The sequence below is a fragment of the Poromitra crassiceps genome (assembly GCF_964638095.1).
Source record: "Poromitra crassiceps genome assembly, chromosome: 12".
NCBI classification, from domain to species: domain Eukaryota; kingdom Metazoa; phylum Chordata; class Actinopteri; order Beryciformes; family Melamphaidae; genus Poromitra; species Poromitra crassiceps.
In genome coordinates, this window is record NC_139632.1 from 4128158 (window position 1) to 4142887 (window position 14730).

At 44.2% G+C, this 14730-nt stretch overlaps 1 protein-coding gene across 2 annotated transcripts; it reads right to left on the reverse strand.

Moving 5' to 3' along the window:
- Positions 1-3924: 3924 nt before the first annotated feature.
- On the reverse strand, positions 3925-9778 carry sirt5 (sirtuin 5). Of its 2 annotated transcripts, XM_083647614.1 has the most exons (9): positions 9728-9778; positions 9189-9304; positions 8875-9008; positions 8019-8244; positions 7715-7802; positions 6980-7033; positions 5371-5494; positions 4944-5059; positions 3925-4502 (listed from the first exon to the last, which is right to left on the reverse strand). In XM_083647614.1, the coding sequence occupies exons 2-9, from the start codon at positions 9289-9291 to the stop codon at positions 4430-4432; spliced, it is 918 nt and encodes a 305-aa protein (XP_083503740.1). In that variant the 5' UTR covers positions 9292-9304; positions 9728-9778; the 3' UTR covers positions 3925-4429. The 2 variants fall into 2 exon arrangements, with proteins under 2 accessions (XP_083503740.1, XP_083503741.1); XM_083647615.1 differs by lacking the exon at positions 5371-5494.
- Positions 9779-14730: the final 4952 nt, after the last annotated feature.

Genomic DNA, 14730 nt, shown 5'->3' on the forward strand with positions numbered 1-14730 from the left:
AAATTAAAGTAACTAGTAATATGTAGTAGATTACATTTTGAAAGTAACTTGCCCAACACTGCACCTAACACACTCGAGCTCAAGCATAAACCAAACGCGAAAAGTCTCAAAATGAGGACCACTGTGACGACTTTCTTAAACTTTCTATCTTTATGAAGACCATGGTCTTCACAAGCAGAGTACAAGAGAACACACACACACACACACACACACAGAACCATGAGACTGCAGATCCTCTGGCTAACTTTCCTCTCTCAAATGAATAATGAATATGTTTTGCCGAGTGCGGATTAAAAATCGATAGCTTTTGAGAGCTGTGGGCATGTCGGTGGAAGGAGTGATGGGTTGACTATGGTTGACTCAAGAGGTAATTTTTGCCAGATGAACGAATAAAATATGATGTTTCAGTTTGTGAAAAGCTAAAAAGGTGTTTTCAGTTCCCCCTATTGGATATGAGCTCCAGAAGGAGCTGCAGTTACAGGAGCTGCTCTCAGTCAATGTTTTAGCAGTGACCAGCAGCTCTATAGCTCGCTCTGTCGGTCGCGTGATTGGTCCACAATTATTGTGCACATGAATTGTGAATTTGTACTTGTTCAATTCATTTAATTTAATTCATTTTAGTTAAAGGTAGGGAGGATGGTGAAAATGTGAATTGTTTTTCCTCTGTTTAAATTGCTTTGATATGAAACATTGCATGTTTGTTGATCATGTATAATGCTATAATGTGATGAGATGCGTGTGTTGTTTTGGCCAGGGGCCTATTGGAAAAGAGATTCTTAATCTTAATGAGGCTAACCTGGATAAATAAAGGTGAAATCAAATAAATCAAATGAAATGTGTGTGTGTGTAATATGAATATCTACAGCGATCAAAAATAGAACAGAAATGCACTGTGCTGCGCCTGGCATTTGCTTTTTAAATACTCTTCTCTATATACACACTATACTGTACATACACAGACGTCCACAAACCTATTCTTGAAGTGATTCACTGTTGCTTCGCATCGTATATTTTCTCTCTATTTATCGACTCTTAACGGCTACAGAAATACAGTAACGCAAACACGGAGGCCGAGGTGATAACTTTCAACAAATATTAATGAAATATTTTCAAATGTTTACGCGCAATAAAGCAGACAAACTTCTGGTAAATCGGCTATATTGCTCGCCGTCTTCCAGGTCACGCACGCTCGCGGACGCCCCGAGCCCACACACACACGAGCCCCCCTGTTCATTAGAGGTCACATGTGGGCACACAGCTCATAAAAAGAGGCGGTGAGCGAGAGGGTGCAGCGGGTTAAAGCGGGGCGGGGTGGAGGGGATATAACCGGTACTGACGTAGTCGCTGGCGACAGAGTGACATTGAGTGAGATATTTAGCGTAACCTTGCACCGGCCTTGGCTGAAGAGGGGGAAGAGGTCGTAATTCTTCTTCTCTTCACTGCAACACTTGTTCCAGCCGGGTGGGGGGGGGGGGGGGGGGTGAATGGCTGCCATCATTCTAGAAAGGCGGGCGTCATGGTTTCCACGGTGCACCCCGTGATTATTTATCTATTTGTTATGCGAGGCGGGAATATGACTGATTGACTGATGAGGAGGGGGGAGAGGCATTTTGGGGGGTACTCATATTTTCAGATACACTAGCTTTGACTTTGATGTTTTCCCCTTTCGCTTCCCTTGCAACATTCTCTCTCTCTCTCTCTCTCTCTCTCTCTCTCTCTAGACAGGCCTGGGCAGCAGTGCCACTCAGATTGGTGTGAAATTGCCGCTTAACAACAGGGAAATGGGCTCTTGTTATTTTTGGAGCAGAGTCATGGGGGACCGTCGGACCATCATCCTCTCTCTAATGAGCAGGTGATGGAGGCGTACAGTAGGTGGTGGGGGAAGGGGGGGATGTATGGTGATGCCTCAACCACCACACACACACAGACACGCGCGAATGGCAGCAAAGAGAGAGGGGGCGAGAGAGTAAGGAGGGAACATAGGAAAGGAGGAGGAGGAGGAGAGAAACGTGATTCGATTCCGTCTGGTCCATAAGGAAATCTCCTTTAGATTAGCTAAATATTAAGTCACCTCGTTTGACGTCCGCCCCCTCCTGCAAATGAGCGTTTACACAACTGGGCTCGATGGGAGGGAGCGACTCATGAGAGCAGACAGGATGAGGCCTGTGCGTGTGCACGCCGTGTGTGTTTAGGCGGAGAGGTGTGTGCGCACGCCGTGTGTGTTTAGGCGGAGAGGACGGAATGGGGGGTGGGAGTGTGGGGGGCCGGGGCGGGAGGTGTCAAGTGCAATCCCATCTTTTGCCAGAGCAGAATATTGCCCCTGACAGAGAGAGCCTATAGAGGAGCAAACAAGCCTGCTGCACATACACACACAGGCGCTAACGTCACGCTACGCTAATACACTCTCTGCATCCACGCCTTTCCAGCATTTCCATCTCATCCAGTATTTAGATACACCCGCACTCAATGATGCAACGACCCGAGGAGCCCGGGAAATCATGTGCAGACTCTTCAATCTGTAAGAAGAGACATTTAATTCAATGGGACCTCTCGATTCAATCATATCCAAACAACAATATAAATGTGAGAAAACTCTTTAGAGTAAAACCTCTTCTCGTACCTGCGGCCAAGGGGAATGCAGTAACAGTTCATGCCTTAGAGAGCTAATAAACTAGTCATTGGGAAGGGAACCGTACACATTATGGTTGTTAATCATGTGCTGACTGATTTCATCCACATATTCAGGTATCACTGACTATATATAGACACACACACACACACTTTGGAGTGAATCACCCACCCACCCACCCTTTGGAGTGAATCAGGTTTTTCTTGTGAGACTGGAAGCTAGCCCTACACGAGTAGCTAAACACTGCCACCTACTGGCATAAATCATAAACATTCAGTCACTGTAAAAGTTTTTTGATGTCGTAATGGTCTACCACCCACGGGTCGTTATTTCCTCATTTTGGGGCAAAGGCCATTTGGCCTTCGGCATGGTAATTTCTTTTAGGCCACAAAGGCCATTGAATGAAATAAGAGGATTTGAAGCCTACAAATAAATAAGTAACTTTCCGATAGGCTAAACTTAAACTTTGACAGTCTGTGTCTAAACAGCAAGCGAGAGAAACTAACTATCAGGCACACACGCAGAGACACAAACAAGCAGAAAGAGAGAAGTAAACATGATATTTCTATAATATTCCTCACTCAATAGAGCTTATACCGGTAACATTATTTGTGCTTTCTGCCTTTTTTTTTTATGATCTCTTATATCACGATCATTTACATAATATTCCTATGATTTTGTAACCTGACGCTGCCAGATGGATGTAAGTTCGTTCACAGGTAGGATTGTGAATTTGTGGAACAATGCCGCCCCCATCTGGCGGAGTCAGGCTAATGATTTTGCCCTATACTTCAGACTATGGGGACTTGTAGAGTGAGAGAGAGAGGAGCAGAAGACTTGAAAGAGGGAGAAGGCAGATAGAAATTCACGGCTGGGATGTGCGACTGGGAACGAGTCACTCTCTTTTAATGACAAACTAGGAATAGCTTGTTACCACTGGTACTGTGACTTGTTTATTGATTACAAATGCATTGTATTTCGATCAATAAACAAGCCACAGCCAAATGCAAAGAGTAAACGATGTATTCAAACTCCCAAGTTGCAGAGATCAAAATGGCTGCATGAGTTAAGAGCGCACCTTGAAACACAGTGCCTCAAGTGTGCATGTATTGTATAGACATATTTATCCTTCTACAACCTTTGTGCACCTTTTTATTAGGGGTGTCAAAAATAATTGATTATAAGATGCATCGCGATGCGGACGTGCACGATTCTGCATCGATTCACAAATGTCAAAAATCGATTATTAAAAAAAATAAATAATAATAATAATAATCAAATAAAATATAATGGAAGTACATGCAGTTGTTTATTTTAATTATGGATCATAATACAATGCAATTCCAAATGCACTTTTATTTTAAAAGTAGCCACACAGTGAGAAAAAAGAAAGTGAGAAAAAATAAATCATGTATTGCGGAAAAAAGTGATGCATCGATTTAAGATGCATCGAGATGCATCGATAATCGTAATCGAATCGAATCGTAGCCCTCTGAATCATAATCGAATCGAATCGTGAGGCCAGTGAAGATTCACAGCCCTACTTTTGATCAGTGATAATTGAATAAATAGTTCCCCATTTGTCTCATAAATGGTTGGCCTTTCCCCTTATTTTTTGAGCAATTTCGTTTCTTGCAAACCCTGCACACTTCTCTCCACTCACGGTGCTACAGTACTTCTAGTCCTCTCCAGATCCATCATGCTGGTACGGTACTTGTTCTCATAAAGCCCTCCAGTGTGAGACAGTCTGAGCTGATGCACGCCTGAGGCCCTGTGGGGGAGTCATCGCTGATACTCCTCTCAGTGGCCCTCGGCCTCATGGCGTGCCAGTGCTGCAGGTAAGGTGGTCCCACAGGGGCCGTGGAAGTGGAACCTAAAACACACAAACACACACAACACCAAATATACAAGTCAGATTGTTCTCTGGGGGCGGTGCATGTGAGCTAAATCAATTAATCAGGTGTCTGTGTGTGTGTGTGTGTGTGTGTGTGTGTGTGTGTGTGTGTGTGTGTGTGTGTGTGTGTTAGTCCTGCACGATTAATCAAATGTATTTTTAATATATTTCATGTATTTTAGTCTGTGATACGTGAAAGCGTGGTATTTTTGTCCAAGGTTATCATACCGTCAAAAACTCATGCCGGCACATCCCTAGATACCATTTGTTTATTATATTGCAATCACAATCGCAATATTGTCCACCATAATCGCTAATCGCACCTTTTCCCCCAATTCGTGCAGCACTAATGTGTGTGTGTGTGTGTGTGTGTGTGTGTGTGTGTGTGTGTGTGTGTGTGTGTGTGTGTGTGTGACCCACTTGAAGCGCATGGTGGCCGGTGTATCTTCCATGTTGAACTCGGCCACAGGGACGCCTCTGGCTGCCACTTGGGGGGCAAACATGGCTGCGGGATAAACAATGGAGGAAGTGCCAACCTGCAGAGCACAATAACACATTTAAAACACAACGCAAGGAATTTCAGCTCGACAGTCATGATGAAAGTATCAAATGCTCATAAAGTCCAATATTGGATTCAATGTTTTGCAGCGGTACTGACGTACCATTGACATTTTTGGTTATCATTCATGACTACACTATAATGGAGTGTGCTCTACTTCTCTCTCTCTCTCTCACACACACGCACGCACTCACACGCATGCACGCCGTCGCACGCACACGCACACACACACACACACACACACACACACACACACACACACACACACACACACACACACACATTTACCACAAGGCAGAGGTCACAGTTATCCAACTCTTGCTCTACATGGGTGAGGATGTCTGAGTCAAGAGTCTCTCCAAACCACACCACAGCTGGTCTGAGGAGGCCGTGACAGTGCACCTGTTCACACCTGACAGACACACACACACACACACACACACACACACACACACACACACACTTAATTAAAAACAAACGACTTCAAAAGAGAGTACCGTAAATTCCGGACTATAAGCCGCGGCTTTTTTCCCGTTTTTTGGCCCCTGCGGCTTATATAACGGTGCGTCTTATCTATGGATTTTTTCAGAAAAAAAAAAAAAAATACAAATAAAATCTCTCTTTTTTAGCACTCTTTCTAACTATAAATCCACTTCTGTTTTAATTTCCTCTCTTGCCCTCTTTTCACCACACCGCGGACACTGTGTGCACTGTAAAAATAAACAACGGTGGTGTTGTGTTATGTTGTTTTGTTGAAATGTTACGGTAATACGGTAAATGGGAGCTTCCTCAAACAGCCATCCCGACAATCCCCTCTGTGCGTGACCACTTACATATGGTAATTACGGTAAGCAAACGGCCACTCGGCCATCAACTCCCTCCCCCGACTACCAGGAGAAAATCACAAACTTCGGCGAATTCACACAAAGGAAGATCAAGGAATATTCCATCGAACCGGAGCAGATCATAAATATGGATTAAGTGCCTTTGACGTTCGACCTGCCACTCACTCGGACTGTTAACAAGAAGCGCCCTGGAGGATTCTTTCACCAAAAAAAAGCTTTGCTCGTTCTCGACAGCATGAGAACGAGCAGTAGAAGCAACACTCTCACTTACCATGGGGAAGGTACGCAGAAATTCACACGAGGCAGCTTTCAAGTTGAAAGCAGTCAATCTCGCATTAAAAGAGGGAAACAGAGCAGCCGCGCGTAACCTGGGCATCGATGAGTCAATGGTGAGGCGTTGGACGGTGCAGCAGGAGGAACTGTCTCAGCACGGAATATTATAGGAGTGTGAAAACATCCACAATCACCAACGGGTTCCAAAACGCTGGACTGCTGCGGGATGAAGAGAATGACGCCGCCACAGCTGGCGCTGAGGGCCGTCAGAGGCTTCAGAGGCTGTTCGATGCCGACAGTGATGAAGAGGAGTTCGTTGGTTTTGAGTGACAATGAAGGAGAGAGGAGAGTGGTTGACGAAGCCACCCTGAACCTGTTCGTTTCCGACACTGAAGATGAGGACTTTGGTGGTTTCAGTACGCAGGAAGAAGAGGAAGACGAGGATTAGTGACTTGACTTCTCTGGTTACAGGTTTGCTGCACATATAGCCTATTGTTGTGTGATTTTGTCTGGGGATTAGTGACCTGACTTTTGTTTTGTTTTGTTGAAATGTTAATAAATGGGAGCTTCCCCAAACAGCCATCGCTTTCCCGACATTCCTCTCTGTGCACGAACCCTTTCATATGGTAATTAAACATCAAAACACCCGCGGCTTATAGACCGGTGCGGCTTATAGAAGAAAAAAATAGTCAATTTTGGTCCCGCGGCTTATAGACCGGTGCGTCTTATAGTCCGGAATTTACGGTACTGACAGAGAACGTATGTCTGCATCATCTCACCTAGGCAGGTCCTCCACAGGGATCCCAGCATCGCTTGTTTTGGGGTCTGGAGCGCTGAGGAGACAGTTTGATTAAGAGGTTAGATGTCACTACAGCCAGGGGGCGGAGTTACAATACAAACTTAAAGTCAAAGTTCACCCTAAAACACTTCAAAGAGAACTTGGCCGCTTTTCAACCAGCTTTCTATCCATCCGAAATCGTCGGGATATAGTGTGAAAAAAGGGCAGGTTTTTTTTATGCTTTCTGTCTGGGGCGTGGCTTCAGGATCTCTGTCTGGGTCTATACTACTGACACTGTAATGATGAAAAGCTGGTTAAAAAGCATCCAAGTTTTCCTTTCAACATTGCAAAAAATAGATACTGCTGATGTGCCTTGCATTTCTTGGTCTATTTTGTTGTTTGATGGTGTGTTTTTCCTCATTCCTGTAGATCAAACTTACAGTCGGCCAGACATATCTTTGGCCGTGATGACCTTTTCGAGAGTGATATTTCACTAAGTGATATTTCTCTTTCGTGTAAGATGTTCCTTTTTTACTATGCATAGCTGCATACCAGGTGCTAGTTAACGGTTGACGTCTGGCATTTGAAATGTGCTGTGTTAACTGGCAAAGTGCACCCTAATGGAATATGATAAATGTTATACCAAAGTGAAACATCTCTTATGCTGATCATAACAATATACTATTGAGGACAGCAATACGGAAACACCAAACTTCTCTCCAGATGAAGCTCTTACCCTTTGCCCTCCAGTGCAGGACAGATGGGGCTATTGTGATTGGCTGATTCATGACCGCAGCTCATACAGCGCGTTTTGAACAGACTTCCTGGATTCAAAAACAAAAACATGAAAGAGCTCGTGAGAGGAAAGAAAGAGTCCTTCCCTCGGCACTACGAGAAAATGAGAATAAGGGAAAAGCACCGATGATGTTTTCCGGACCAAGAAGTGAAAGCTGAAGCAGATCGTGGCGCTCAGATAGCTCAGCGACGAGTCCAATCCGGATTCACATTCTGGCAGTTAGATGTTTTAAAGTTCTGATTACCGTGAATCTCCAGGATGTTTGTGGATCCGGCGCGGCGGTGGAGCTCGTCGATGTTCTGCGTGATGACGGTGACCTTACGTCCCTGTTCGCTCAGTCGCTCTTCACACTCGGCGATGGCCAGGTGGGCGGGGTTAGGACTTTTAGTGAGCATGACCTCACGGCGGTAGTGGTAGAACTCCCAGACACGCGAGGGGTTGTGAGAGAAGGCTCCTGGGGTGGCCAGGTCCTGACAGGGAGTGAGGGGACAGGAGAAAAACATGACTGTTACCATAGCAACTAATCTGTGCAGACAGGGAAGTTATTTTCCTTCTCAAATTAATTATAGCGAAACCTCCTTTTTTCCCCACAGCATTTTTTTTTAGCTTGTTGGAAAATTATAAATAAAATACTAGACTAAAAGTATTGTTAAATAACAGAAGATGGATACCTAAATACAGTCTCTTGTCCACACAGCGCTACCTCCACTACGCCTCATTGTATATACAATGAAATTGTAACAGAATCAGACATCTTGTTTTTTCCCCCACTGGTGCAGAAGCCTGATTTCCACTTTTTGAAGCCTCTTACTCTTACCTTGGTGTTTTCTGAATTGGTCAGCTGACTGAAAACTAGCCAATCAAAATTCTCGTTTCACATACTGAAGTAATGGCAAGTTGGATGGAGCCTCAATGATATCCTACTGTAGGCTGTTGAGTGTGGACTCAACAGCTGACTTTGATGGTAACGATGAACTGTAGTGAGCCCTCTAGCACAGTGCCACAGGTTTGCACTTAATTTGTTTGACTTACAAATCAAAATGTACAAATTGTGTATTGCACCAACTCGAGGTACCTGAGAGAGGTGGTGGGCAGCCTACCTGTGCTTGCCATTTCCTCCAGTATCCCCCTGCTCCTCTGAAGGTGGGGACTCCGCTCTCAGCACTCACCCCTGCTCCAGTGATGATGGCTACGTGCTTGGCCTTAGAGAAAATCTCCCTGAATGCTGCCAAATCTGGACACGTGCACCAAAACACACCAGACAATAATACCTTGATCAGCAACTAGAAGCACATAATGACAACAAGAATACATCATGGATCTGTGAATATGCTCAATTCATCTGCAGGCATGAGGATGTGGATATGAAGCATTATGGGGAATGTGAACAGTCGGGACTTAGAACCAGCTATACCTGAACTGGGCCGAGCCATGTCTTGACAGTCCCATGGGTTTCTAAGGCGACCACACAGGTAAGAGTTGATTACTCCTCTATAAGTGAACCGGCGCACAATCATCGGGGTTTGACAACTAGGGAGGAAAATATTACAATGATTAAAACAGAAGGCCTTGGAGTAGAGTAATATTACTGTCAGGAAGGTCATCATGGCGTCATTCAGGGGAGGAGGTCATCGAGTGTACTTAACCGTTTTTATTGTCTAACGCTACTGCAGTATTGTTTCTGCACACAGTAAACAATGGATCTCAAACCTGCTGCGCAACGCAACCAACAGAGCCCACCGCCGTTAACTGGCTCCAAGGCATGGTGTCAGCTAGCTGAGCTAACGCTAACTAATGTCAACAAACTAGCTAGCAAGCTAACGTTATTGCTATCTATCTAGTTAGCAAGCGAGCGCTGGTGGTAACACAGAAGCAGCGGCGTGAATAGCAGCAACTCGCGTTAAGAAGGCAACGTTGCAATGCCCGTACTGGAGTAAGTGATTTGCTCACTACCTCAGACTGAAGCCAGGAAATCAGCTGCTGCACGACGACAGGAGACTGAGCTCGCCTGCTGTTTGTTTTCCACCGCCTTTCACCACAACTGTACTCGATTGGCTGTAGCCTCGCGTCACCAGGCCGTGAGTTCAGAGAATTAACCAATCAAAAGGGACTGCGAGGTAAACGACAACTACAAATAATATATGACCAACAGAGGGCGCATTTGTTCCACACAGAGTTGAGCATTATTTGTTTCCCCCCTTGCAGGCTATCAGCAAGGGGCAAGGCGTCACTTTGGTGGGAAAGGGACGTTTGTTTGTTTGTTTGTTTGTTTGTTTGTTTGTTTGTTTGTTTGTTTGTTTGTTTGTTTGTTTGTTTGTTTGTTTTGTTTTTTTTGGGGGGGGGGGCGCTGGAGGTTGAGGGGTCGGCTTCTGACTGAGCTATCCCCCCACCCTACCCACCCCATGACTGACTATACTGATCAGCAGTGTTGGGGGTAACTCATTACAAAAGTAACATCTACTTTTAGCAGTAACTCAGTAATATAACTTATTACTTATAGGATTTCAGTAATATTATACCAGTTACTTTGTCAAGTAACTCAAGTTACAAATTGAGTTACATTTTATTAAATCAAAGCACATATTTAAAAAGATACAATCATTTCCTAATCAAACAGTGTTTTTATACAAATAACCACTATAGATGACAATAACAAAGGAAAATAATAACATTTAGAATTTTGGATTGTTTACACTTCAAGGCGGTTGAAATTATTTTTCGGGATGGTTCTGGGGCGGCGATGTCATTCTGCTGCTGCTGTTGTTTTGGTAAAAGTAATGCAAAAGTAGCGAAATAAGTAACAAGTTACTCTACATAGAAAGTAATATTGTAAAGTAACGTATTACTAACTAGTAATATGTAGTATATTACATTTTGAAAGTAACTTGCCCAACACTGCTGATCAGTCAATTATATTGCAAGGCTTCTGTAACTAATAGAAGTGGATCCAATGCACACATTTAGTAATTTGTATCCCCAACTCCACTAGAGGCCATCATTAGACATCATTAGACCTTATCACTGCTTTGCTGACGATATCCAGCTCTATTTTTCGTTTAAGCCCGATAAAATTGAGGAACTGAGCACCCTATTGGAGTGTCTGTCCGCCATTCAAAACTGGATGGGCAGCAACTTCCTACAATTAAATGCGACAAAAACGGAAGTGCTGATTGTAGCTGCCGAAAACATCTCCAAAAAAATAGCCTCACACTTAGGGTCCCTTAAGGACAACGTGCGCCCTCACCTGAGGAACCTGGGTGTCATATTTGACCAGTCCATGCACCTAGACAAGCACATAAAATCCGTGACCTGCACCTGCTTCTTCCACCTTAGAAATATTGCCAAACTCCGGACCATTGTTTCACATGCCGAACTGGAAATATCCATCCATGCATTCATTTCATCTAGACTAGACTACTGTAACTCCCTTTATTCATATCTCAATAAATCATCCGTGGTTAAACTCCAGCTGATCCAAAATGCTGCTGCCAGACTCCTCACCAGGTCAAAAAAGTCATGCCATATCACCCCCATCCTAGCCTCACTGCACTGGCTCCCGGTACAGCACGGGATCCATTTCAAAATCCTTGTATTTGCATTCAGATCCCTCCATGGCCAAGCCCCCGCCTATATCTCTGACCTCATCCACCCCTATGCAGCCAGCCGGTCTCTGAGGTCATCCAACCAAGAGCTCCTGGTCGTGCCCAGGACCAGGCTAAAAACAAAAGGCGACAGAGCCTTCGAAGTGACAGCCCCGAAGCTCTGGAATGCCCTCCCCCCTGATCTGAGAGCCGCTCGCTCTGAGCTCTCGTTTAAAAAACTATTAAAGACCCACCTGTTTAGACAGGCCTTTTAGTCATTCCTAGCCATTGTTTTTACCTGTTCATGCTCTGTGTATGTTCTTATGTTTTTGCCTTTTTCTTGTATTATTCCTGCACTTATATTTCTGTGTTGCTATTTTAATGTGTAAAGCACTCTGTGCATTCGTGCTGGGAAGGGTGCTATATAAATAAAATTTTACTTACTTACTTACTAGACCAGTTTAATAGCCACACAGTACAATATTTAAGCACCCCCCCCCCACACACACACACACATATCTACTGTTCAATTACATGCACACATGCACGCACACACACACACACACACACACACACACACACACACACACACAGCAGTGGTGTCACGGTTCACGGTTCGGTACCTTTCCGATATCTAATTAGTTAAGTGGTGTCTGTGTGGTGGTGGTGTCTGTCTGTGGCGGTGTCAGTCACGATTTGTGAGGGAAGTGATGTCATCAGTGATGTCACTTGAATTGCATCAGTGTATGAGCCGATGGCGCACAGTTGCACAATGGTGCCTAGGTGGGTGGGCGGTGTCTGCTGTGATGTCACTCAGGCAGTTGTGATGTCATCAGTGATGTCACTCGAGCAACTGTGATGTAGTATGAGCCGATGGCGCACAGTTGTACAATGGCGCCTAGGTGGGTGGGCGTTGTTTGTCTGTGTGTCAGTCACGATTGGAGTCGTTAGTGAGGTTTCTGGACCTTGGGGCATGACCAATGCGCAATGGCAGGAACCAGAATCCGGTTAGCAGATACATGCGTGCTAGAAAAATCTTCCGTGTAGCTAACATTAGTTAGCTAGAGCCTGATAACACAAGGTGACTCAAACACACAACTACACAACTGAAATCGGCGTTTCAACGGGGGAACGATAAAAATGTGGCACATATCTGGTTTACAATTCTGGTTCTGCTGAAGCTGGGCGGGGTCTACGCCGGAACCACGCCGAGAGGTGTAATTAAAGTCAGTGTAATGGGAACCAGAGGCTGGTGAGGCGAGATTAGTCACAATTTTGGGAGCCTGCAAAGCGGGCGATTTCCATAACTGCAGCCATGGCGCATCATCTCCGGAATCTCCACCCAGGAATTGAGCATGCGTGCGAGAGTCCTAGTAGTAAAAAAAAAAAAATGGAAATGCCAGCTAGAGAAATTTCCTTGGTTTTACAAATTTTTATTTATTTTTATTTATTTTATTAAATATTTTCACAGTCTAGATTGTTTTTTATTTAATTTTACGTTGTTGTTGTTTTTTACACCTTTTGTCTTTTTCGTCTCCGTTTTAGTTTACCATGATATCCAGAAGACTTGCACTGTTGCAGTGAAAGACTTTTGACATGTTTTTTGTGTCAATAAATTGTCATAATATGACTCATCCAAAACGGCCAGTCATCCAATTTATATTGCCCCCTTTTTCCTTTATTGTTTGTTTCCATAATAATGCTGAATCCATGCTTTAATTGGATTAAAATGTAGCCTAACTATAACTTCAAATGATGGGATTCATCTAATCTCCCTCAGTGGCAGCTGTATTTTTCTAGGTCACTGAACACTACTGTGCCTGTGAAATGTCCTGATTCAAGGAATCACTATAGCCTACTACTACTAATGCTGTATCAATATGTTGACACAGCTGGCTGTTTAAACAAATAGACTACAAAACATAGGTCTACAATATATCAACGGTATTATCAAAATGATTAGGCTGAAGATATGTATTTTGATCCCCTTTGGCCACTATGGAAACCACAACCTGTGAAATAATATCAAAGTTTTGGTGTCTCTTAGCCATGGATGCTCTGCTCATGGGCTCTGCTCATGGCTCTGCTCCGCCGTCTTCTCACACAAACCAGATAGCCTACACTTGCAGTGGCTTGTCCCACCCTGAATGCATTCTTATTGGCCAGGCAGCCTGTGTGTTTTGATCCAGAAGGTAATCCTATTGGCTGGAGTTGACAAGCCTATCCAAAAGAGCCACACATTTACATGTCGTCTCTTGAAGGGAAGGCTGGCTGATTGCATCGCTTATAGGAGGTTAAAGTGCAGAATCGGACATTCCCTAAACTGATGGAACTGGTGGGACGTGTCCCCAATGATAATGACACCTATGACGCCTAGTAGCCATTATATTATATTATATTATATTATATTATATTATATTATATTATATTATATTATATTATATTATATTATGTTTTAGACACAAATATGATTGAAGCAGCCCACATTGCTATTATTTTAATAGCCTATAATACAAACAGGTCTAAACCGAGAGACCACCAGACTTCTTGGCGCGCGTGTGTGTGTGTGTGTGTGTGTGTGTGTGTGTGTGTGTGTGTGTGTGTGTGTGTGTGTGTGTGTGTGTGTGTGCGTGCGTGCGTGCGTGCGTGCGTGCGTGGGTGCGTGCGTGCGTCTGTCTGTCTGTCTGTCTGTCTGTAAAATAGCAACGTTGGTCCAAAACGTTGCTATTATACAATTTTCTGTGAGACTGTGTTGGTCTGTCTGTCTGTCTGTCTGTCTGTCTGTCTGTCTGTCTGTCTGTCTCTCTCTCTCTCTAGCTCTCTCTCTCTAGCTGGCTAGCTAGGCGGCTATTCTTTTTCCAAAGGGTGCAAGAGCAATTAAGGCTCACCTAGCTCCTCAGGCTTTACTGGCCCTCAATGACCAGAAGAGATCATAGTCTAGGACAGTGATACTCAACTTGCGACTCGGGGGCCAGATGTGGCCCGCGACAGGCTGCAGAGTGGCCCCCCGACCATTTTCTAATCATTTCACGTTCGTTTTCATTGTGAATTAGAATCTAATTCAATCAATAATGTGCACAACATTGTCAGACTAAACTCCGGCTGACACCCCAAAAACCTACAATCCGCTACAGAAAAATGTATATTGTTTGTTTATTAACTGGCCCCTGGCCTCCTATCATTTCACGAAAGTGGCCCCCGGGCAAAGCAAGTTGAGTATCCCTGGTCTAGGACCTAGACTATTATCTCTCCCGGCCATGGTGTTTTCAGTGAGCAGTTAGCCAATGTTAGCTTAACCTTTTGCTGGAACTTGAGCAGGTGGAGCTGACTTATAGGAAATGAGCGGGACAAAAATCAATTTATCAAGCCAATTGT